Here is a 22631-nt window from a genome sequence, read left to right on the forward strand (position 1 = left end):
AGACACCTATGCTATGAGAACATATGCATCTGTTCCCCTCCTCACAATGTATTTCTTATTTCTGAGTTCTTCTTCACCACCCTGCATTTCTCAAGCTTTGTATTTTGAAGGCTTAGGGTTATTGTAATCAAAACAATATACAAAACTCTCACTCCTCCCAAAACTTCAATATGCAGAAGACTGTCTGCTTTCCCTCGCCTCTAATGTGAGATGACATGAACGACAAACACCAGCATTTCCTAGGTCTCATTTGTCCCCCATCTGGGAGGTCTTTTACACAATTCTAAAAGCAGGGGAATAAATACCCATACAGGAACGTATTCAATGGCATAGCAATTGGATACTTTCACTAAGATGGGTTTGAACTATAAGGCCAAAGTATTCCTATTATGGAATTACTACAGGATACATACATATGCACACATACATACACAGTTATGAGACTTACGCATAAAATATTTACTCCTTTCCATAAAATTGTGTGTGGAAAAAAACAACCCACATTAAAAATCTATCTTCTTACTTTTTTTTTTTTTTTAGAACTCAACTTTGTAAATCAAAACTGTTGATAGTTTTGTACAGCTATCCAAATATAATTTACCCTTCCACATTATTAAAGTAACAAGCATCTTAAAGCTATATATTCTTTGCATTCACATTAATTCCAAAGTATTTTGCAAACGATACAGTACATTCTTTTCGTACCTACCAATGGAAAGCAACTCTCTCCAGGATGAATTTCAACAACTGTCTATAATAGTATATAACAGTATACAGCAATATAGGGCAGGAAATGAGGAGCACATCAGAGCCAGCTGTAACTGCAGGAGACATTTTTTGGTTGACGGTGTAATTATCCGAGCTGGAATTTTGCCAGAAAATCAACTAGCAATACTCTGGCAAAACACAGCCTCAGTTCATTAATCCAGCTCTTTATGTCACTGAGCTAAACATATCATTTCACATTGCACCAAGGCTGGTCTAGTTTATGCGGCTTGTGTGTGCTAATCATGGTGTTTGGTGTCTCCTGCTCTCCTAATTATGAACTCATGTAGTACAGACCCAAAAAAGGTGCTCCACTTTTCTGACAGACTTTTTTCTAGCCTGCAGTGTTGGCAAAAGATGAATGCCTGTATTATTCTGCGTAATGCTGTTTAAGATCTTTTCTCCTCTCTGCTTCCTGCATCGTTTTTTGTTGTTTTTTTTTTTTAATACAGATTAAAAAAAAAAGAAGAATAAAAGGCTTATTATCTATTAAAAAGTCAGAAATTCAGTCAAGAAGGAAATCAAAACTCTCCAAAGCAAATCCTCTCAGATACCTCTAGCTTTACAACACAAAGATCTACAAAGAAATCACTGTTGACTAATACAAAGCTCTAATGATAAAGATAATAAGAAGCTCTGATATCATGCTAATAAACATGGTATATTTGCCTAGATCAGAGAGCGTGAAACAGTTTAGGTTGATGACTCTAACTCAGTAGAAGGCTCCTTGGGAAAAGCTAGCAAAACTGAGTCAGCCTCGCAGCCTCAAAGGGGAAGAGCTATAAATTCAGAGGGAACAAGGGCACTCGCGTCAGTGCTGAAGACATCGTACTAGAATTTGACATAACACAAAAGAAGTAAAGTAAGCAACGGGAAACTGAAGTAGTTGACAAATGAAACTGCATGCCAGAACAACCAGGTATCAGCATCAAAATTCTAAAAAAATAGCCCAAAACCCCAACAACAACAACCCACCCAAAAAAACAAAAAACCCACCCCCAACCCCAAACCACGAGAATACTGGCATAACACTGTACATAGAGTATACAGCAAATACTTGACTTATTCTGATGTACTGGCAGCTGAGTATCTAAAAAAACCCAAAACACAGAGGAACAGGAAAACAGTGAAACCAAATATACATACAGTGGATAGGAGGAAGAAATAGCCTAAGGATAGAAGAGACTGGAATATTCACTAATCAGTGTATACGTATACAGGATTTTAACATTGCCTGTTCATGCAATCATTTGAGTCCAATTTTCATGAACTGAAAAAACCACCATTATGAGTGCTGGGGGACTAACTTACTGAAAATAAGTATTTTATACCTAAATGCTTTAGACTCCTTTTGAAATCTCAGTTGGAGATCTGTCACTCTTGTTCTAAAAGCTAAGACTGATGATACTGGCAGATGGTATCTTCAGATTATAGGATTTACAATGGAAAAAAAACGGAAAGGTACTTAATTCTGCTGCAATAAAGATAACTACAATCAAAGTCAATAAAAACGGAAAACTTTTATTATGGGCATATATTGAAAACATATTTTTCCCCTACCACACATGCAAATTTGAAAGCATCTGATATACACTTTACCTTTTGAAGGAAAATTGTCAGATGAAATCCATGATGTCATGGATATCCACGATATTATTAAAATTTCAAAGCCTTATTTGAAAGCAGTTTTCTTATAATACCTATTTAAACTTGAAATATTAAATTATGCAAAGCCAGGACTATTTCTGACAGTAAAGAAAATGTTATTATCCCACGCCTGAGTCCCATGCCCAACTAGGCAATTTTTTGTAACATTGCGTGTATCAAAACTATGCAGTATGCAAACCAATGTTGACATTTATCTTATTATCACCAACACCCAGGAAAAAAATGTTTTAATATTGATATTACCTGTATCTTTTTAGACATGATAATCTTTGTATATATTTCAAAGTATACTTGAAACCACAAGTAATTCTGTGTTGCTGTACTATTTGGTTGATAATTGTTAGATTGTTCAGAAACGTGTGCACCATAATCCTAAATCTACATTTGCATCCATAGGCTTTAAACCACTGCTCAAATTTATCAAAGTGAAAAATCATGCCATTTTGTTACACAGGAGAATAAAAAGGAAATTGAAACTTAACCAATAAGCTTTGGCACCAGGCAGCATGGCTGCTAAGTAATATTTGAGTTCACTATTTCGTGACAGAACAGCTAAAAGAAAAAAAAAAAAAACCCACACACTTTTTTACCAAAGTTAGAACATTTTTTTTACTCATTGCCATTCAAGAATGTATAGCTATTTTAATACTTATATGCCATATTACAGATGTCCTGTAATACAGGACATAGTTTTAATTACATTATCAGAGCAGCTGATACACTTGTTTCAGAAGAAATCTTGAAAAGCATCAAATAAAGCCGTTACCCCGTTAAGCATTTCGTTCCCCCTACCTTGTTTGCGTACATCCTCTACAGCAGCAACCAATTCCTCCTTGAGATCCTGGCTCTCTTTAGCAATTTGGTCTCCTTTTTCTAAGAAGTTTTGAGTGGCCTGCTCTACTGAAGCAGCCAACACATGAGCCTTCTTAGAGCGCCCTTTCTTTTTGCCAGATGGTCCCTTATTGCTTGTGTTAACAAGCGTTGTTACCTTTGGGAAAGAAAAACAAGTTTTTGTCAGTTTGAACGCGATTCTTCAAGTATTAACAGCACAATAGATGGCCATCTAATTCAATACCCCCGCTATTTTCTTTACCCTTGAAATGATGTAATGGTCACATGTATTGAATAAATAAAATTTAAAGTTAAAATGCAAAGCATGGCGGCACATACCTCAGAAGAGGTTTTTCCTTTTAACCTCAATTTAGTCTGGGCTAAGCAAATCACAGTCAAGCAGTGAAGGAGAAAAAGATAAGAAACAGGTATGGAAGGGCACTGGTGCTAAAGCATCATTTTTGTCACTGTTTTTCATTTAAAAAAAATTAATAAGCCGATAAAATGAAAACCTAACACATGTGGGTCAGAAACCATTCAAAAAGCAATCGCCCCTTGAGATAAATACTGTCAGTTACATTCAAGTGGTGACAGAAACATTGTGGCTGTTTCCCAGACATGAAGGAATGAATAGCTCCTGCTGCAAAGATTATACAGGTTAAAACTATTCAGTTTAGTATTGCTCCAGTATATTTATAACATATTGGCATAAGACAATGGCAGATAGTGAAATGATCCCCCTTTCTCCCCAGTACTGAAAAAGAAAGAAAATCTGCTTCCATGTTTGTAGAATCTCCTAAAGGAATTCTTTATTGAGCTGTCGATAAACTGATTAGAAACTTTAACCACAGAGCTTAACAATACAGCACAGTGCATACCACAGCTTTTTGCTGGACCAAAAAAAATCTGGTATCACTCTACCAGTAAAAGGCTGCCTTTCTGTAAAACAAGAGTACTGAATCAGATATCATCAGGTGTTAAACACATGAAAAAAGAGCCATGGATCCATAACGCTCAGGGATGCAATTCACCCTAACCAGGATACAAACCAGGGCAGCTGAAGTGATGTATTGGTGTGCTAACCCAGAAATTCACTGTAAGAAAATAAAAACCTTTGCAATAAAGCCAGTGCACTCCAAAGCAAAAGATTTTAAAACAAACTGTAAAAATTCACTGTCATCCCACCCCATTACAAGAAGCATGACAAGGTGGTTGGTACAGCTGTGACTAAAAAGCCTTGTGTCATGCTGTTTGTGCAGTGGTTTTTTGCTCTTTGAGCTAGGTTTCTTTTTTTTCAAATCACATCTAAAAACTATACAAGAAAAAAAAATTAAAAAAGGAAAAAAAATATATTATCAGGGCTTGAAAACACCATACTCGTATGCATGGATGTATTGGGTGAAAAAAACAATATATTCTAGAGCCTTCTTTCAGGAAGGAGTCTGCCTGGCTACAGGAATGTAATATTCTTCCATCATCTGTTTTTTTCCACTATTTATATTTAGAAATAATATTTTCTTTATTAGTTTTCCCTTGCAATTATTCTTCATGACATTTTCTGAAGATCCTTTTGTGGTTGATCATTGTCTATTTAGAGGATTTTAGACTTTCATAAATAAAGAAACTAGGCTACCTCCGTAACCTAACTTAGGTTTAGCAAATGGAATGAATTTGTCCAGCACATCATAAGGATGACTAAGAAAAGCTTTCACATACAGCAAGCAATAAAATTGGTTAAGCACATGATGAAATTCACATAGGAGACCCGAAGATGAAGAGAATAATGTTGGAATTTGATCTTAATTATTTGGACTTTTGAAACAAACCAGAACTAGACTGCCAGAATAGTTCAGATAGTAGGGAGAAGAAAAAGATCGGAAGTAAAGAAAAGGTGGTCAATAAATTAAGTCAAATCAGATTATTTCATAGATCTCTCTATTAGGCAGATACAGGGGTCAATAGCTAAAAAAAATTGCTCGAAATAGCACAAACACACAGAAGTTGTAGCTGGCACAAGAACTGCTGAAATCCTATGAAGACATGGAAATTAGATGGATTGCAGACTTCTTTTGGTACCTTAAAATTTTAGTTTCCCATTAAAAATCATCAAAATCACTGCTACTGGATTCTAAGTCTGCAAGTCTGCTCCTTCTGTGCATGATTCAACTATCAGGTGGATTCTTTTCAGCTAATTTTACCTACAAATAAGTTACATCTATTGTCAGATCACCTAGAAGTACTGAACTAATGCAGTCGATGAATGGGAACAGAGACCACAGCTGTTGTAGAATACAATAAATTTGTGCCTAGGTACAGTCAATAAGACATCATTGACAAGAAAGGGAACCTAGAAAATCAGACTGAGAACAAGCAAATAAATACACATTAGATTGCTAAATTAAGTGAAATAAATCCTAAATAAATATTTTACCATGATAATCTCCAAAATCTTTTGGTGGTATATATAAATATGTAATTAGATAGATATAGAGTGAGTGTGTCTGTGGGTGTGTTCTTTACCAAAATGTTTCTACGTGTTGGATTTACTACTGCAACAATAGTCTCAGCAGAACTAACAAACCGTTTTACATACAGCCCTCATAACACAACAATTATCTCCAGGCAATTTTAAATAAAACGCACTGAGATAGAAAAATAAATATCCTGATTTAATTTACAGATTGAGTGACAAGAGAGGCCTTCCTCCTAAAACTCCTAAACTAAGTATGAGGTAAGTCCTGCAAAAATCCATTTCTTGAATGGGTAAGCATGTAACATGCAAAGGAAAAATAGTAATTGGTTGAAAATACATTGATTTTAATTATGTGAGTTTAGTTTAATGGGAGCTGGCTGGTCATCAGTTATCACTGTTTGGTTTTTTTTTTCAAGGAAGCATAAAGACAAACACAAAATTCACATTTTCTTACACACTCAGAGTGAAGTGCAGGAGTCTTTAACCCAGACTACGGAGAGTGCTTTGCTGAGTTCCCAAAAAGGGACTAGTTAGGAGATGGGCACCTCATGCAGCAAGCTCTGAGGTGGCTGCAAGGGCACACCACAGGTGCAATTAAATCAAGAAATGAGAAATAAATATTGATCTATTTTGGCCTCTATATTGGGAGCTTTTTCTCTATAGCTGTAATAAAATTAAGGAGTTTTCAAAATAACTTAATAGTATACTTTTACAACAGAAATAGACAAAAAAAAAATGTGTATCCATTTAAAAAAGATAAAGGAACCCTTTTTGGGGAAAGGAAGAAAGCTGAGAGTGGTTTGTCTTTAAAGAAAGTATGCTCACAGCACATACTTGTTTCAGCTTTAAATAGTGCTCTTCCTAGCACATTGGTATCTAATTATGGACACCTACAGAAAAGCAAACAATTCTGAACCACCGTAAAACAACAAGGAAAGTTTATCAGAACTTCCCAAAATATATAGAAATCAGGATAAATTAAAGTATTTCATAACTTTTTTTTAATGCTTTTTTAACATAGGACAATTGCTTCGTCGTACGCTGGAGTAATATGCAGGAATACAGAAAAACCACTTAAAGCTCCATGTGTATCTATCAGTGCTCAGAATCTTCTCAGTAAAGAATCTCTGTCAGAGTCTGTGGCAGATCCTAGAGATCAAGAGGAACCAGCGCTGGCATAAAATCGTTGCTAATGCACTGAGCTGCTACAAGCCCAGAAGTAGCACAACGCGTAGGAAATTCCTAATTGCCACAGAAGATGGAGACTTTTGCTATCACTTCTTATAACAGACATGTAGAAAACAGCATCTCCAAAGTAAATCATCTTTTTCAAAAGGAAATGCTGGTGTACTCCTCTTGATCCCCATTCCCTCATAAAAGTTTTGCTGCTGCTTTTTTTTTTTAATGTTGTTTTTTTTCCTAGCATAAAAAAAAACAGTAAAAAAATTTAAAAGTCTCTACCATGTCAAAAGCTCAGCTTCAAATCTAATCATGAAATCATATAAGACATGCCAGCAAGAGAGCACAAATTCACAAATGGTGCTAGAGACATTGTTTACCAATGTACCTCAATGATTTGTAAATATGAAGCAAAGGCTTATAAATTTTAAACAATGGAGATATACAAACATGAAATACATGAATAGTAACATCTCCCTACTACCTAAACAACAGCATTCAGATGCTAGGAATTTTTTATTTTATTTTATTTTGCTTATAAAGAGGTGACCTGGCACCCACAGGTAAGATCATTCACAAAAACATGAAGGACAAATCTTGAGTGTAACTGGACTCTCAGATCAGTTTTATATATATTTAAATTCCATGGAATACAATAAGAAGAAAGTGAATGAATGTGTCTCGTAACTACGCTGGTTACTATTCTTGAAATAGTTTTCTTTTCCTGGCCTGTAGATATTTTTAATTTAGTTCTGCAATCTAAGATTAGTACAATAATTAGGCCATACTGGGGACACTCCTATCTGGAAATATTCATGGGCTCATATGAAACCCTAGTAGCTTGCTTTTTTGTTTCTAAATATTTAAAACAGATTTAAAGGCAAATGGAGACATTGTAGTTCCTGATTTTTTTGACAGAATCCACTTAAATAATTAAAATGACTGGTAACAGGACAATTGTCTTTTTCTCTTACACTCTAGGTTAGGAAAACACCAGCAGGAACAGTTAGATTTTTCACATTAATATTAAAAACAATAATAATAATCAACTTAAATGTTTGGAACTTTAAGATAAATCTAAAATCTTTTTTCTGTGAAGAAAAATTTCTTCAGAAGAAAAAAAAAAAAAGACTCCAAGGTCAAACAAAAGGCTGATGTAGATTAATGAAAAGGTATTTCTTAATAGAAATTACAAAGAAAAGGAAGAGCAATATAACCTTCAGTGCACACCACTGGAACATCTTAACATCTCCTGCTGTAACATGTCCTGCAGATGAGGACAGCAGAGAGAAAACATCTATTCTAGTCCCAGCACTCTCACTCAAGTCTCTGACCTTGTACATATCATGTCTCCTACCTATGATTTAATTTCATTACTCTACTCCAGACACTTCAATCCGCTTGGAAAATTATTCAATATCACGTCCACTTAAATGAACTTAGTAGATGAAACTAATTATTTTGCTGAATCAGGGTCCCAAACTAATTTGATCAAAATAATACTATTCATTCATTTCAGAAAGAGTCTAGAAGCAAACACTGGAGGTTAGTTTCCTTAATAAAAGGAAAAGAAAACACACACTGCACCCAGATTTAATTTAGCATATGCACCTTTCAGCTACTTTTAACAAAAGTATAAATTGAAATCTCTCCCGCATATTATAATTTGCACATATAAATACATGTCCTTCCAAAAAAACTCCACATTCTGAATTTATCAATGACTGCAAGTATAGCAGTAAACATAAACAGAACAATGCAGCCCAACATGGACTACTCTCAAGGTATAGTTTCAAAAATTAATTGGCATATCAAAACTAGAACATGCAAACTTATGAGAATAGCAAAAAGTCTAGAAACTTGCAAGTTTTTAAAACTACAATTTCTGAGTGAATAAGAAAGTCTCAGGATGCTGAAGTGACATATATAGTAAAGAAAGCATTGAGAGCAGACACAAAGAGTGTATACACTCTTTCCAAAATGTAAATGCTTTCCAAAGAACATGACAAAATTTCCTAGTCTTGTACCATGAGCTAGAAATCCCCACTGTAATCGCTACTTCTGTGCCTAGAAAGCTGAGCACTTTATTCCATGAACATTCACGGTCATCCTCCTTATGCATTGAGTCAGTGAAAACTGTCATGGACCTACTTTACTACCGAAAGAATTTTAGAATATGTCTTGTGTTCCTCTGCAGTTATTTTTTAGATGACTTAATCTCCATATGACCTGGCGCCAGCAGCAGAGTGCACTCTCATCAAGTTGCGGATGACAGATTGGGGGGACCAGTCGATAACGCTTCAGGGCAGGGCTGCCGCTCAATGGAACCCTATAAAATCTAACAAGGACACTGCACCGGTAAGGAGGAACCCGTGGCAATAAGATAGGGGAGAAAATCTCCTTCAAGGGACCTGAGGGACCTTCACAGAGAGCAAGCTGTCAGCAGTGTGCCCTGGCACACCTTGAATATCGTGTCCAGTTTTGGGGCTTCCAATACAAGAAAGACAGGCACAAGTTGAAACAAGAGACCTTCAAACCGAATATAAGGAAAAACTCATGCAGTGATTTGTACAAGTACAATGATTTTCATTTATGAAGCAGATTTGATTCAAGGTCCCCTAAAATAGTCTGTAAACTTTAATATGATGGCCTAATAAAAAGAGCGAAGGAAGGTAGAAGTTTGGACCCTCGTGATGCAATGGACATCTCCCACTTCCCAAGGAAGTATTGTAATCAATGAACTGTATGCTAACTGGAATGGTGGGGTTTTCTTCTCTCTAAATGAAGTTGGACCATCATGCAGCAAGAGATAGAAGACTCACATGATGGAAAGGCAGTAAGCAAGGAGAGGAATCATTCTCAATGTGGGGTTAAAACATTCACTTGGGAAAGGGCAGTTCTGGATTCCAGTCGTTGCACTAACAGGTTGGGTTCTGCATAATACACAGCCCTTACATGAAGAAAACCACTCATAAAAACTGGAATCTTGCAATCTTGCCCACCCTGTGTCAGCTTCTTTTAAATTACATTAAATTACCAGTTTGAAATGCTAAGCAAGCAGTCTCTTCCAAAATTAGAAGCACCATTCGGAAAAATCAGATGTATTGGGAGAGGGGAAGGGGGGAGGAAGACTTCTTATACCAGTGACAGAAAAACCCATGGCATACTAGCTACTTTCCCCTTTTAAAGAAGGCATATATCAACCTATAACCTAATATAAATTGCATTATTAAAAAAAAAAAAAAAAAAAGTAATAACCTGTTATCTTATTAACACTATGCTTGGGCTTTTCATAAGTGTCTGCCCAGAAGATTTTAACTGCATTCGTGTTAAAAAAAAAAAAAAAAAAAAAAAAAAGGAAAAAGACAAGAACATAGCTCAGTTTTCTGGCAGGGCTTTAAAGCTAACTGGTTTATTTTAAATATCTTATCCCACCTATGCTGATACAAAGGAAAGAATGTCTCTATCAGCTTCTGTTACTAATTAATGCAGACCTCACCCAAAATTCTGTACAATTATCAAATATATCACTTGATAATTACCATAAGCTCATTTGGCAACCCTATAATGATCCTAGCTTTGTGATCACACTAGGGAACCTTGCTCTCTCATTTTATTAAAGAAGCTTCACACAGTTCTTGCACAGATCTCTGTTGGAAAAACAGAACTTCACTAATTAATAGTTCAGTCCCATCTCGAATTAAGTCTTCCTTACACAGCTCCAGTAGCACAAAAGAAAGGTGAGGATGTCTTTGCTAAAAGTAGAAAATTCTATTAGCATGAATTTCCCTGTTGCAGAGGTCATGTGCGGGCAGGGATGCCAGAAGTGAAAGGGGATAGAGCTAGATCACATACTCATCAAATTAATCTGCAGTCAGCAGCTACAGCTCATAGAAAAACATTCCTGGCCCTGTGAATTAAACTGTCTTCCCTACAGATTTCTGAAATTCATGGGCCAAAAGTTTAAGAAATTTAAACTTCCCCCTTCTCCTTCCTCCACATCTGCCTGAATTGCCTTAGTTACTCAAAATTTTCCATAACCATATTACAAAATCTACTTATATGGACAATTTTTGAGGATGATATTGACGTGCTTTTTTTTTTTTTTATTGCACTACTAATCTTTGCGGTTTATCCTCATGTAGGACTGAGGCCTTGTTATTACTTTTTCAGTACAGACTGGGTGATAAAAGGATTGGGAGCAGCCCTGTGGAGACGGACCTGGGGACACTGGTGGGTGAAAAATTCGATATGAGCCAGCAACGTGCGCTTACAACCTACAAAGCCAGTCGTATCCTGGGTTGCATCAAAAGCGCGGCCGGCAGGTTGGGGGAGGTGATTCTACTCTGTTCTGCTCTGGTGGGACCCCACCTGCAGTACTGCCTCCAGATCTGGGGCCCCCAACATAAGAAGGACATGGACCTGTTGGAGCGAGTCTAGAGGAGGCCATGAAGATGATCAGAGGGCTGGAGCACCTCTCCTATGAGGACAGGCTGAGAGAGTTGGGGTTGTTCAGCCTGGAGAATAGAAGGCTCCGGGGACACCTTACAGCAGCCTGCCAGTACCTAAAGGGGGCTGACAGGAAAGATGGGGAGGGACTCTTCATCAGGGAGCGTAGTGATAGGACAAGGGGTAATGGTTTTAAACTGAAAGAGAATAGATTCAGATTAGACATTACAAAGAAATTCTTTACCATGAGGGTGGTGAGACACTGGAGCAGGTTGCCCAGAGAGGTTGTGGCTGCCCCATCCCTGGCAGTGTTCAAGGCCAGGTTGGATGGGGCTTGGAGCAACCTGGTCTAGTGGAAGGTGTCCCTGCCCATGGAGGGGGGGTTGGAACTATATGATCTTTAAGGTCTCTTGCAACTCAAAACTTTCTACGATTTTTAACTATCAATGACAGAGGCAGTTGGAGTTTTTCAGAGTATGGACAGCGTTTACCTGTTTGATTGTTTTTAATAAACCAAAGCAAGTAAATGAAACGTGGCTATGTAAACATGTACATTATGAAAACCATTCACACAAATACTTTGGTTTGGTTGTGACTGGTGAAATCAATGTAAAAGAGTTTCTCTGAAAGATCATTAATTATTTGAAAAAAAATGCACTATTCTCTCCTACGTCCCATCTATTTTCAAGTAAACATTACTTGTTCTTCCCAGTAGCATTTTTTGAATGTGAACAGCTACGAGCTATTCCTCTCTTCTCATACACTCATATATCACCAAGCTGCTGGAAACACTTAATGACCTGAGAAAAGACAGCCCTGACATTTTAGTGTCCCTTTTGCTTCTAGATATAAGGCTAACCTTCCACTTGGATGCACTATCTCATTGCCTCACTGGTTATACTAATGGTATCCCCTTGAGCCTTGTTTTTTAAAATCCTCCTGTTTCCGAAAGAAGTTTGTTTCATCAAAGAAAAAAATCGCTACAACCGTCTGGAAAACAAGAACTTCATTTTCCAAACTGTCGCAGGGCTAGGTTTTCTTTTTTTGTTTCTTTTGGCAGCAGGATGAAACAGAGACCTTTCAAAATACTTTGGGAGAGAAGCAGATTGCATTATGGGTTAAAGCACTGGCATGGCTGTAGGAAGATCAGATTCAATTCCTTGCTCAAAATGGAGTAGAGAACAGACCTGAACACCGTGTTCGTGTCCTTCTTTACTTTGACCATCCAGAAAGAGCAAAAACACATGGGACTTTGCTTTATATATTCCCAACTCTGCACACCATAAACTTACTTTATGATACAGCTCTCAGCGGTAGCTCATTAGGTAATCCTAATCCAACTACAAGATGTTAGTGAGCAAAATACAGTAGAAAATACTTTCAACAACTACTTATTCTCCATTCACGTACAAAACAGAGAAGCAGCTAACTTGGGGGGGGGGTCCATATTTGCTCTTATTCTCTAGTACTATGTAAAAAGCTGGGGTTTTTTCCTTATTACACCAACATAATTGTGAACACAGATGTTCTACTGAGCACGATTCAGTCCCTAATATAAGTCCTTTTTTTGATAATAATCATTCTTCAATTTTCTCTATCAACTTAAGTAATTTGCTACTGCCCTTAGCCCATAAATCATAACAGCTTACATAATTAACTCTTGTAATTATCTCTGCACAATTAGTACCAGCTGTCTACCTAATTCATAAAACTGAAATTCTTTTTCTATTATATATAGATATTTGAATATTCATCGGCAAATATAACTTTCACTATCCACAATGAATTCCACTGTTTTAACCCAATCTTTATGCACTCCTTCCAGCTCCCGTCAGTGTTTGCAAACACCTGCTGGTTAGAAGAATTAATAAATAAGCAGACTATTCTCTCTAATGTATAAATTATTAGCTAGGATGTTAAAAAATGCCAGTGACACACCTACCTTTTGGATGCAAAGTACACAGATAACTCAGGCAATACTGATTAGAGCCAGTATATTTTAATCCAATCTAGCTTGAGGACAGCTAGCTGCTCTGATTCACTTTTCCGCTGCCAAATACAAATTCCTGAACAAATTTGCATATTTCTATTCTGTCTACATGATGTACCTTTAGGATGTAATTTAGAGATAGCAACACCGTTACTGTTAATTTATATTCTTCTTATCAGTGTTCACACCATGGGAAGAGGCTTATATCCTAGCCAATGTGAATGAGTATTATATAAGGCACTTTTAAAGTTCTTCAGCAAGTATTTTAAAGTTCTTCAGCAAGTATTAATTCTCTGTGGAATGTCCTACTACTTGTTCTGTTAACAAAAAGAAGAAAGAAAAAAAAACCTCCCCCCATCACACTTCTCCTATAAATCTTCCTGAAAAATTATCTTTTATACAAAACATACAACCAGCAATATGTTTTCACTGACTCTCCCACAACTGAAACAAGAATCAATGTAAGGTAAGCTAATAAAATGTCTCCCCTAATATATTTTGCCTCTAATTTGTAGTAAATTAGAAGCAAAAATTTTTTTAATTCTCCTTTTGTAATGAAGTTCTGCTGTAAATTGGCACTAAACTACTGTGATGCTATTAGAAGGCCAACATGAATTCCAGCTTCTTTTCTTGTAACTCCATCATATAAGGAGTTACCTGGTAAACAGGAAAAAGAGATTATGTTAATATTCCACTCATGAAAGATAGTAGCTTTATATTCCTCAAGTTTCCTATGGATTCACTTGCTCATGTACATGACTCGAGGTTCCCCACGCCACCCAGACAACTTGCCTCGACTGTGACCCCAGGAAAAGCCCTAAAGATACAGAAACACTTGTTCAATTTCTACAGGTGAGTCAACCTCCGAGCAAAGCCTGACAAAAAGAACGCCAATTAGTGCCATTTACGGCGGTGTCGCACTGTGGTGCGGACACTTGTCAACTGGTAACACCACTGGGACCAGGACCATCTCCTGGACCTGGCAATACAAACAGCAACATTAATTACAAGATACCCTCTCTGTGCTGTTAGGATTGCAAAACCTCTCGCTTAAGAACTAAGTAATCTCCTTCGTGAATACAGGTTTCTAGTATCTTGTTAGGAATTTTGATAATTCCAACTTTTGCCAAGCTAGAAAAGCTTAAGCAGGTGTTTAACTGGACCAATTACGCAATGGGTTACTACCGCTCTGAGAAAAGTGTTTTCAACAAAACCACTGTTGAATCTGACTTTTAAAAATTCTTCTGAATGCCTTTAAGGCAAGCAAAATATAAAAGTCAAAGTTTAAGATGCTACTCTCTATTTCTAATGCACTGTGTTTCTTCTAATCGCGCAAAATCACTCTCCAAAAGGCTTGCTCCCAGTCAACTGCTAAACTAAAATATCAGTGTGTTATCAACATTATTATCACACTAAATCCAAAACACACTGTACCAGCTCCTAAGAAGAAAACGAACTCTATCCCAGCCAAAACCAGGACACAACTGAGCAGTAATTGAGGATGAAGTAATTTTTCATTCAATAACTTTATTTAACTTCTCACAGTTAATAAGTTATTGCTAGTGCAAACCCCCTGCTGACATCTGTTGTTTTCCTTCTTAATTAAAACAGTAGATGTCACCAATGCTCTGAGTGCATTTTCCTGGTTTTCTCCATTTTTACCAATTTTTAATTTGGGGCAAAACTGTTACACTACTTTCATAAGCACAAGAAAAGTCATTATCATATGCACTTTGCTGTAAGGATATGAAGCCCTCAAGAAAAGCTGCTAGCAATCTACGTGAATTATGAGAAATAAAAAATAACACTTCATTAATTCCTTCCAAAACTGAATACAGAACTAATAGTCAAGCTTACAAACACATAACATGCGTGATGTGAGATAAGTAGAGTAGCTAGCTATGTATTATTATCATAAAATTAAGTCTTGTGGTACTGAAATGGTATCAAAAGTAAAAGATGACTGGTATTATATATTGTGTGGGAAAAAATCAAGAAACAAGTTTCTGTTTCCATACTTCGAGTTATCAGTATTAACCAATCAGAAATGAAACCACTTTGTCCTAAATATTGGTAAGCGGATCCTCAAAATCTCAAAAAACAAGACAAGCTAAATGCACACATCTGTTGTTGAATCAGAACCGAAAGCTGGCATATTTGTACTCATCTCTGAGTACCAAATCATTTGAGAGCTCTACAACAAAGAAATACCAAAAATCTACTTAGCATCGAACTATCTCCCATTTAGCTAATAGTCTTTATTTCTCCCACTTCTTTAGTAGAATAGACAATAAATTCAAAGGGTGTCTGACTCATTCAGGGAAGATATTTCATTTAACCACATGAGGGCACACCACACTACAGTAACAGTAAAACACTACTTGTGAAACCCCTGGGTTTATTGTTCTTTGTGTTGTACTGTTGGATCTGTATGAGACTTGTCGCTATAAATAACACATACTTTACAAAGTGAAATTCTTAGTTGATATTGAACGTACCGTTTTCTTGATGCTTCTTTTTGGTTTAAAAATCAGTTAACAATCTTAAAGGCAGCTTTATTTAAGATTTAGTTCTCAAAGGAACTCAAGCACAAAGCAGGCAACAGTTGTATTGGCTAGGATTAAAAAAAAAAGGCAAAAGAGAGATGGCAATTTCCTTAGTAAGGTTGTACAGCTTATTCTAACTAATTCTGGGGGTTTTATGTTGGGGGGGGGGGAGGATTTTTATTTCCTACCTTAATAGATATTGTATCTAGAACAGAAGCTTTAATATTATCTATCTATCTTCAGGGTTGTTTTTTTTCCCAATGACTAAGACATTGTATTAGGGGAAATAACAGAAGCAGATTTAAATAATCCTTAACTGGATACTAAACTAAGATAGCAGGTAACTATCAAGGCAGGTAGCGCTACATTTACCATAGTTTACCGTAGGTTTATCACACCCAGGCTGATCTCCCCAGGCTCCCACTAGCCGAAGAAGAGAAGCTGGCGCTCCTGGGAGAGCCCCCCATTAGCTATTGATGGGCCTCAAAGACCAGCCCCCCTAGGGTACTGTTGTTACTGTTTGTGAACTCTCCTAAACAGCATTTAAAACTATCTTACACAGCACTAAAAACCTAAGGAAAAAGATTCCCAGGAGTTTCCGTTTCAGTTAATGTAAAGTACTGGAAGTGAAGGAAGTAAAATACTTGAGACATATGCAGCGAGTTAGTAGTCTAGTTTCTCTGTAACAAGTAATATATCTTTTTTTAATGAAAACCTTTCACATAAAGAACATCAGAAAACAGAAGCAAGCAATCTTCCGCTCTATTTTTACAGGAGATTAAATCAAAATCCCCCCAAAATGGATATTATTTAATTTTCTGGGAGTTCTATTTCCAGCAGTATGAAGAATAATGAAATTAACTTATTCTTTGAGTCTTTTTCTTTTTTTAATAACAACTAGGGAAAATGAAGAAAATTATTTAAAATGACTACCAAGAAAATGAAGAAAATATTTTTTTCCAAGAAGACTGTACAAACTTCTTTACGGCAAAATGTGGACAGGTTAAAGCTAATATTATTACCTTGTTATTTCAATCCTTATCCAAAACAAATATATTTAAATGAAATCATAACTCTACAAAATATTATGATCTGAGACACTCCAGATGAGATGAGACCATTATACTTTTTATTTTCTTTCCCTACTATTTTTTACCCTTAATCAACCAGTAAGCGCACACTGAGGTATCCACTTTGGAGAAAGAATGACTTGAATTACAGAGTTTGAACAAAATAACATTGCTGATCATGAATTTTCAGATGCTGGCACATTACACTTTCAGCCACCCATTTCATGGTGATGACAAACTCCAGAATAGGTGCAAGTACACAGGCAGAGGGAAATTACCGTTTCAGTCTTTCCATTTTACTTTGCCGATTGTTTTAGTTTGGAAGTAATTTAAAATGCAATCTTGAAAGAATCGCACAACAACATCAATAGCCACACCTCTACCATTCAATTGTAGTCATGCTAACATTATGAACAGCGAAGAAAACAGTACAGAGATTGTAAATATAAAGCACCTATAAATTCTCACGCAAAAAGACAGATGAGAGTATTCCCTGAATGGTGCTTTTTTAGTCTGCTTACTTTGCACATTTCACACACTGTAGAAAATCTCCTTCGCCAACGTAAAATTCAAAAATCATGTTGTTACATATATATCACCGTAAGTTAATTTTGGCTGGAAGGGACCTCTGGAGGTCTCTAGGCAAGCCCCTCATCAAAGCAGGGCCAACTTCGCTGTAAGATGAGGACTTGTTCCAGTACAGCAATGCCTTGTTTACTCGTGAGCCCCAAACAGGACTCGGTACCGCAGATGTGGTCTTACAATTACTGATTAGTGGCGAACAATCACGTACCCCGACCCTCTGTTTATGCTTATGCTAAACCCACCAAAACAGCTCAGTATGAGTTTGGCCGCCTTTCCCACCATGTCGCTCCCCAGTCTCGTTTTCTGGATTTGTTGTGCACAAGGACTCTCACATGCTTTTCTGCAGAGCAGCGCCCAGACAGCCCGTCCCCAGCCCGTATCACGACATCAGATTACTCCATCCCACCGCAGGACTTTGCACTGGCCTTTGTTGAGCTTCATTAGGTTTCTACCAGCCCATTTCCTCAGCCTGTTGAGATACTCCTCGTGGCAGCCCTAGCTTTTGAACGTATCAACCTTCCTCCCAAATTGGTGTTGTCTGGAAACTGATTGAGGGTGCATTTCACCCCGTTGCCCAAACCAATGACAAGACATTAAACAATATTGGCTGACACCAAGCCCACTAGAATGGCCCTGGCAATTGATGGCCATCAATCTTTGACCACTACTCTTGAAGTCCAGGAGTCTGGCCAGTTTTTGACCTGCTTTGTAGTCGACCTATCCCCTATACCTTGTAGAGAGACTCAGAAGGCAAAGCCTGTATTTCATCTACAGTCAAGATCCTTTCCCTTGACAAAGCACTCAATTTCTTTCTATTGTGTACCTTTTGCACAGCAATAAAGGAAGGAAAGCTATCTTAAAAAATAGAAGAACACAATTGCGTTATTACAAACAAATTGTGTGAGAGACTTGAAGGAGCCTGTTGAACGGTTGCTTTGTTTCTTTTTGTGGGTTGTTTTCTTTTTTTTTTTAATATCAACTGACTGAGCTTTCAACTTTTTACTATTCAACTAAAATGAAGTTCAAAGCTGTCTTTTGATGGTCATATATACGGTGTAATTGCCACTAGAGAACAGCCACCTCATCCATTTGGGCTGCGGGGGGATATTACTTTTCAGTAGAGCCTATTCCATGCATTAAAAGGGTACTGTGCTATGCTGGCACAAAAACATAATTTATTTTATTGTAGAATTTCATCACTGAAGACCTGCCATAGCAGTACGGCTTGCTAATTCAGATAGCTTGTTCAGAGACAGAATTCTAGACATGGCAAAAGAGAACCTTTCCCGAAACCACCTTTGGTCAAATTAGAAGCAAGTACTGGCTTTTGCCCAGGATTTGCCAGGAACAGAAACCATCTCTGTACTCCTTCTGCTGATCTTGATTTTTTTTGTCAGAAGAATAGAGAGCAGCAACATCATCCCACACAGAACTAACAGCTACTTCTGTTCCACACGTTCCACAGATAGATCTAGTTGAGTAGACATCAACAATTTTTTCATTGTTTCAACAAAACCATGAGTAATACATCTAATTATCCTGCTGCATATGGTACCGAAACCCTTCTAATCACCACATTACTAGACATTTGTCTGCCTACCTGATAACTGCATTTGGGTTTGTGTTTTCCCTGCCATGGTAGAGATCAGATTGTTTTCCCCTCCTGCTGAAAATTAAATAGTCCTTCCTAACCCACTGTCTCTTAACCAGTACCACTATCAGCATCTATTTTCGCAATAGTAACGCAGTAACAATAACTTTGGATTAAACTTAACCATGTGGAGAAGGAAAGAACAAAATTACAAATTTGAGGGGAAATAACCCCAGCTGGCAGTGACAGCCAATAGAAGTCTTAGAGATGTGAAAGAAAAGAATCTGCTGCATATATTCCCAGCAGTAAGTGGCAATTGGCAGAACAGAACAGCAGGTGCCAAAGAGGTTTTATGTCTGAAACACAGAAAGTGACGTTAAGTTGGTTTTCAACTCATTCTGGCACAAACAAAGGCACATAGAATAAGCTTTTTATTAAAAAACAAGTGTATTAATTAACATTAAAGTATATGGACTTCAGCCTGTATTTTTAACAATAAACTATTTAACATGGATGTCATCCTTAACAAAATATAATTCCATATTACATTTTTACACCAATTATCTCAGTAGGCTATTAGGCTATTACTGCTAAAAATTAAAAAAAAAAAAAAAAAAAAAAAAAGATTTCTTTCCCCAGTCAGCTTCCTAACAAGCAGCTCTTAACTGTTTTCTTTAATTATGAAAAGCCTTTTAAAAATGCCAGAATTCTCCAACATAACTGTTACAGAAGAGAACACAACTGTTCTGTAACATAACTTTCTTCTGCCACTAACTACTACTCAAGAAGAGAATGGCAGTTCTTCACAAACACTACTAGACATGTTGAAAACCACCCAACATACTCTTCAAGGATGCAGTTTAATTTCTTCATTTTCAGACCAATGCATAGAGTCAGTAGAAATCTGTACATCTCTAACCAAAGAGAAATGATTGACTCGCAAAAGACCAAAAGTTTTTAAATAATCTGAATGTACAATATGTAAAGTTTCAGGCAGTTATCACAGGGAATGAGTAAAAATATTACCTGTAGTATAACCTAGAAGACACTAGAGACTGGGAATATAAATATTAAGATTAGTATCTATGAGTAGAAATGTTTGTTAAGCACCAGAGTGAAAGTAGAGCAAAGGATAAAAAGAACAACCATTTAGTCAAAGTAAACATAAAAATTCTTCCATTCTGCCACTTGAAAGATTGCATGTTAGGCTAAGTACTACTCTGACTGCTGTTTCAAGGAGCATATTTATACTTGGGTTGTTTGTGTACTTTTTTCTTAGATACAATGAAATATAATGATTTTTTTTTTATTAACCATGTTAATTGATTAAAGTTACATTTAACTGTAAATGCATCTCCTGCACTGTTTCTAGATAACATCTCATTTTTGCTATTTGCTGTAAATGATATGAACACCATTATCAAGGAAGGAACAAAAAACCTAATTTTCCTTCTATTTTTTTTGAAGCACATGTTTCTGAGTTGCTACAGAAAACATTGCCTTATAAATGTAAAGAGAATTATATTTATATAGTGTAATATCTAGATTAACCTAGACACATTCTGGAAGGAGCTAACAAAAGGCAATTTTTCTGTTGAATCACTATACAACATAATTCTACATCACTGAACATCAGCTTCACTACAATTTATCTATCAATGCAAATTCTGTAAATTTTTATTTACGGGAGTAATCCACAAGGGTGACAGAATGATGCGGTCAGCCTGTGAGCAAAACCAAAACGTTTCTTTATTGCTAATGTACGAAGTTTTGGAGGTGTCACCAGAGGTTTTTGAAAAAGAAGGGGTAAGAGAGATATAAAAGCCTAGTGTAAACCAACCCTGTTTATTCTGGATTCTTATAAAACTGTACTTGAGGCCAGATCTGTACCAGAAAGATCCGCTGCCAGAACTGTTGCCGATTGCTGAATCTCCTCTTCCACAAGCACGGCTGCTTTCCACTCTGCAGCCTCAACAGGGATTATTTTTTAGGCAATGGCACTGGCCCATCATGAAGAAGAGTCTCTGACTTGCAGCTGCTGATCCTGCGACACCAGCAGACCATAACCATGCTGGATTTTTCGCTTGGCTCAAATAAAGTGTCTTATTCACAAACTGGTTGAGTTCAACTAGTGCAAAGCCCACTATGGGCAATTACTGTGAATTTAAAATGAAGTCTATTCTGCCTTATAGTTTTGCCTAACTACAAATGGCTTCACATACATAATAACATAATGTTAGTCAGCAGACGTAAGAGCCCTTATGCAAAGACTGAGTGTATGACTTCAATGTTTAGATACTGCTTAGGATTTCACTATCAAAAATTATGGTCTTGCACTTTTTCCATTCAATATGTAAATCTTGGTCTTCTTCAAGGAAATTTTCTTCAGTCAATTTGACATTTAAAATACAATAATCGTAGGAGGAGCAAATGAACTTTCTTACACATAGTACAGGTCAACACACAGACTCTATTTTTTGTCCTTTATAACACTATATTTAAAAGTTCAAGCAGGGTTCTACTGCAAGCTGGCTTTGCTCTTGTATTCCAGTTTTTTTACATTGTCTTACTACTTCTGGCCTCAAGTTCTCTAATAAAAAACGGTGCAAACCTTTTCCATATACATAAGTTTTCATGATAAAGCACTAACTAGAAGGTGATTCCTGAGTACCAGCATTAAGGATTGAAGATTAAATGCCAGTCTTACAAATTATACTTATTTGGTACCATTTATTAAGTAAAACATTTAGTATTAAAAATCCCCATTTTTAAGTCTGAAGGCCTTTGTTAAGTGAACTAGTTTTCCAGTAAATTTTAGGCCAAATAAATGTGATTCACTGTGTTGACAAACTGTCAGAAAGGTGGAAAGAGATTTTAGAAGTAGATGTGGGAGTATGATATACAAAATTACATGCCTAACAAATGTTGTTGGGGTTTTGGGATTTTGTTTGTTTGTTTTTAATACCTGAACTGGAAGAAAAAATATGGAACACATGCTGTGGAATACCCTTTTGAAAAGTTTGATCAGTTCTACATTATATAATGCCAGTTACTTGTATTCCTTTGAAAGCTAAATGCAGGTTAGATTTAATTAGGTCATTAGACTATATCTGACATCATTTCATTTGAATTCTCAGTTTCACCTTATCTCAAATCAGGGCTCCCAAGGAGGAAAGGGAATGCTCAGTGCATATATTTCACCCAAATAAAACTATTCACACTCTGAAACTCCAGAAATTATGAGATTCCTGAACTCTCTATGCTTTACCATGAAAACAAAGAACCTGCATTTCAATGCAAACTGCTTCAAGCCTCCTAAATAATTTTTTTCAGCCGGTTGGTCAGATTGTTTCTAAAGTAGGAAAACACAATCTCCAGAAACAAAAAAAATATTCATTTATGCTGAATTGTTGAGAACTAATCCACAACTCAAGAGAAACTTGGAACAAGAACAATCTTGCTGCACTGATGCCAGCAGATAATC

At 36.6% G+C, this 22631-nt stretch overlaps 1 protein-coding gene across 2 annotated transcripts in view; it reads right to left on the bottom strand.

Annotated features, from left to right (window-relative positions):
- Nucleotides 1–22631, bottom strand: part of CTNNA2 (catenin alpha 2) — a 514224-nt gene that overhangs the window by 409286 nt on the left and 82307 nt on the right. For both annotated transcript variants that reach the window (XM_069796531.1, XM_069796522.1), the window contains exon 3: nucleotides 3226–3421. In XM_069796531.1, coding sequence (XP_069652632.1) covers nucleotides 3226–3421 — 196 coding nt within the window. The remainder of the gene's footprint in view (nucleotides 1–3225; nucleotides 3422–22631) is intronic.

Source organism: Haliaeetus albicilla, chromosome 1 (genome assembly GCF_947461875.1).
Source record: "Haliaeetus albicilla chromosome 1, bHalAlb1.1, whole genome shotgun sequence".
In the NCBI taxonomy this organism is placed as follows: domain Eukaryota; kingdom Metazoa; phylum Chordata; class Aves; order Accipitriformes; family Accipitridae; genus Haliaeetus; species Haliaeetus albicilla.